The 4,134-nt window shown below is 43.4% G+C and overlaps 1 protein-coding gene across 1 annotated transcript in view; it reads left to right on the top strand.

Moving 5' to 3' along the window:
* The window catches only part of SLC16A2 (solute carrier family 16 member 2), a 77,641-nt gene extending 75,018 nt beyond the window's left edge, over positions 1-2,623 (top strand). The window contains exon 6 of the mRNA XM_087727191.1: positions 1,754-2,623. Coding sequence (XP_087583317.1) covers positions 1,754-1,977 — 224 coding nt within the window. The 3' untranslated portion in view covers positions 1,978-2,623. The remainder of the gene's footprint in view (positions 1-1,753) is intronic.
* Positions 2,624-4,134: the final 1,511 nt, after the last annotated feature.

Raw genomic sequence — 4,134 nt, forward strand, 5'->3', positions numbered from 1 at the left:
ATGCTATGAACAATTTTAAAAAAATCATTTGGTTCAGAATGCCTCCAATTAAAATGGGGGCGTATTTTGCAAAAGGGTCAAGGAGTAAGGAGTTGAAGGCAAATTGTCACCAATTGTCAGATTTTACATCAGAACCAGCAATACTTTTCCTTTCTTTTGAAACCTGGCTTGTCACCCAGTGGCTCACTGTAGAAACTTCAAGGGTCATAGAGCCCCGTCAGATCAGTTGCTTTTATTGTAAATAAGACAGAAGCGATAGCAGCCTTCCATAGAATACGGGGATTAAGCTCTCTGGGTATGTGATTGTGAGGTCCAAGTTTTAAATCCTAGGTCTTTTTCATTCACCTTTCTGAATCAATGGGTTCTTAGCTGTTCTTTTCCTAGCTTGACATTGTTATCTCCGGCTTTTTTCCCCATCTTGCCATCTTCAGCCCTGACAAGAAGAATGAGGAAGCCTTAAGAGCAGAGCCATTGAGCTGTGAACACCAGAAAATAATAATCAGTGGTGGGTTCCTACCGCTTCGGACCAGTTTGGCTGAACCGGTAGTGGTTTGGTGGCCTGGGTCGCTGGAACTGGCAGGGAACCTGGCCTGCTATGCCCCCGAACCGGTTCTCCAGGGGCCGCCATCGGTGACACCATCTTGTTTTGGGTTCTGCATATGCGCAAAACAATTTTAATTATACTGAGCGTGTGCACGCAGCATGCACACAAGCGAACTGGCCGTAGTGCTTGCCGGAACCCACCCTGGAGGTCATGAAATGCTACTTGATATACTTTAACTCAGCCTTTCCTATATGTGGGACTACAACTTCCACATCTCAGCCAGCTAAGTCAGTTGATGCATCACCTGATCAAGAGGATTGTTGTAGTCGAGCAGCACAAGTCAGAAGTCAAAAGGGTGGAAAGAGCTGCTCTTACGCTTCCACTCTGAGGGCACAGAGAAACCTCCAGGTGACTCAACCACTCCCAGAGAGAGGGCTAACGGATACCAGTCCTTCCATTTTCACCCGTTAGTCAGAACTGAGCCAAGTCCAGTTGCCTTTTGGAAAAGCACCTTTGGGACAACCATGACCTGGATGGCTGAGAATCTCCATAGATAAAGATTCTTACTTGATCTGGCCAACATCCTTTTAGCTTGGTGCTTGCAGCTGAGAACTGCTACGAAGGTAGAATCCTGGTTCTAGTGTTCCAGTGTTCTTCCAGTGTTGGAGCACCCACAACTTCTGGAAGGCGTTTGTTCCACTGATGAATTGTTCTGATTGTCAGGAAATTTCTCCTTACTTCTAGGTTGCTTCTCTCCTTGATTAGTTTCCACAAGAAACAATGGGTGGAAACTAATCAAGGAAAGAAGCAATGTAGAACTAAGGAGGAATTTCCTGACAGTGAGAACAATTAATCAGTGGGACAACTTGCCTCTAGAAGCTGTAAATGCTCCAACACTGGAAGTTTTTAAGTTGGATAACCATTTGTCTGAAGTGGTGTAGGGTTTCCTGCCTAAGCAGGGGGTTGGACTAGAAGACCTCCAAGGTCCCTTCCAATTCTATTATTCTGTTTCTGTTTTTCTGGTTTCTCAGTTCAAATTTTAAATCCAAATAATTATTGAAGTCCAGAATTCTTTCTCTTTTCCCTCTGTGTCTTTATCCTTGGGCATTAAAAACAGTAATGAAATTGCTAAGATTCTATAGCTCAAGGACAGAAACCCTCCCCAACTTCACTTTCCATTATAGGTTACCTGCTTTCCTTCTTTTTCAGGATTCCTTCATGACCATTTTGGAAATTACCAGCTTGCCTTCTACTTTGCTGGAGTTCCTCCAATAATTGGAGGTCTCATTCTTGCGTTCGTTCCCTTCATCCATCAATCTCAGCTCAAGAAGAAGCGACTGGATTCGGGGAAAGACAAGATGTTGGGTTCAGAGATGGTCCCAAATGGAGAACTCCTCCCAGGTGCTCCAACAACAGAGGGAGCTACATTGTAAACTCTGGCTTGGTTACCCATCCTGCCACCAGCAGCGTTTTCTGAGCCGATCTTGCGAAAGAAGAACCTCTTGTGTGATATGAGAAAATCACTCTGTTGGTCGGCCCTGATCACATTCTTGGCTTTCAAGTTGAATTTGAGTTTCTTTTAACTCTTTCTTTCTTCCTTTCCTACCGAACATTCTCATTGTTCCCACATTTATGTCCCAGCTGTGATTTTTTTTCCCCAGTTAGCACATTAGTGGATTATGCATAGATGACGGTTATGACACTTTAATAGATTGTGTTGGACCATTTCCTTTCCCCCCCTCCAAATAGATTCTGTAGCCATTCTTAGTTATTTTGCTGACAGTGAGCTTAAATTCACTGGAAACTCCCTCCGGAGCACCTTGTGAAGCTGCCAAATTCTCAGAAGTAAATTAATAGATATTGACGGAGACAGAAGGACAAGAGCTGGATGGGGGGGATTCTGAATCCTTTTCCGAGAAGTTTTCTTTTCAACCAGCAAGTTCAGCCCTTTTCTCCTGTCTCCCTAAAAGCTGTCCCTGAAGAAGTAATTAGGCTTTTCCCCCCTTCCAGTTCCTTTGGGTTGTGAATTCTTTGTTTGATTTCTTTTACATATTAAATGAATCTCAAAAGTAAGAATAATTCCTCATTTATGGATACAGTTGAGGGATACATTGATGCTCTTTTGGAGACCCGAAAGATGGATCTCAGATTCTCTTACTTGAGGGTGGACGGGGGGGGGGGGAGTGGGGGTGTCATTGTAGGGCTTGCTTGATCCTCCACTGCAATTGTTTCAAGAAAGACAGCTGGAAGGGGAGGGGGAACCAGTGGATATTTATACCAAAAGCTGCAGGTGAGGAAACTGAGGCTCTAACCTTGTGACAGAGGAAGGAGCACACGGAAGTGTGCAAGTCCCTCACTTCCATTTCTCTTCCTTAAGGGCCTGAAAACAATCCAGAAGGGAGAAACAAATGCAAAACATTAGCCTGGCTTGCTGACAGCGTCCAACTTAATGGAGGCTTGTCAAGAGTCGTAACGAGCGTCAGCCCCTTTACCAATTGGCTTCTAATTTTCCAGTTTCCCAAATCATTCCTGGAATGGAGATTTACTGGGTTTTGACCTTATTCAGGATCTGCATTCATATATAGGTAGTCCTCAACTTATGACCACAATTGGGAGCAGACTGTCCATCACTAAACAAGGCAGTTGTTAAGGGAGCTGCACCCGATTTTACAACCTCTTTTGCCATGGTTGTTAAGTAAATAACTGCAGTTGTTAAGTGCATCATGAAGCTGTTCAGCCACTCCAGCCTTCCCCATTGATTTTGCTTGTCAGAAGCAAAATAGTTCTCGACTTACAACAGTTCATTTAGTTACTGCTCAGAGTTACAACAGCACCGAAAAATGGGACTTACGACCGTTTTTCACAATTACAACCTTTGTAGCATCCCTGCAGTCACATGTTCAAAATTCAGTTGCTTGGCAACTGGTTCATGTTTACAACGGTTGCAATGTCCCGTGGTCACGTGATCCTATTTTGTGACCTTTTGACAAAGTCAATGGGGAAGCCAGATTCACTTATCCTAATAACTATGTTACTAACTTTACAAGTGCAATGATTCACTTAACAGTTGTGGCAAGATAGATCGCAAAATGGAGCAAAACTCACTTAACAAATGTTTCACTTAACAACAGAAATTTTGGGGTTACTTGTCATCGTAAGTCGGGGACTATCTGTACTGGGAAAGTCACAAATGACAATCATGTGACCCCGGGATGCTGCAATGTCATAAATACATGCCAGTCACAAAATGCCCAAATTGTGATCATGGGAACACTGTCACAATCAAAAGTGTGAGGGTCATCATAAGTTATTTTTTTCTGTGCTGTCAAAATATCAAATGGTCACTAAATAAATAGTTATAAGTTGAGGACTACATGTACCGTATTTTTCGGAGTATAAGATGCACCCTTTTCATATCTCCCAAAGAGTGTGGAAATGTTGGTGCCTCTTATATTATAAATGCAGCTATTTTTGGCCTCCCAAAGCCCCACGCTTGCATTCCATTTTTGTGAAAACGGGCCATCTTTTTTTGCAAAAACTGAGGCATTCTTGCCTTCCCTCCGACCCCAGAAGCACTCTGCAGGCTTCAG

This window comes from Thamnophis sirtalis, unplaced genomic scaffold (genome assembly GCF_051295495.1).
Source record: "Thamnophis sirtalis isolate CommonGarterSnake01/CBP01778 unplaced genomic scaffold, rThaSir2_p1.2 scaffold_13, whole genome shotgun sequence".
Classification (NCBI taxonomy): Eukaryota; Metazoa; Chordata; class Lepidosauria; order Squamata; family Natricidae; genus Thamnophis; species Thamnophis sirtalis.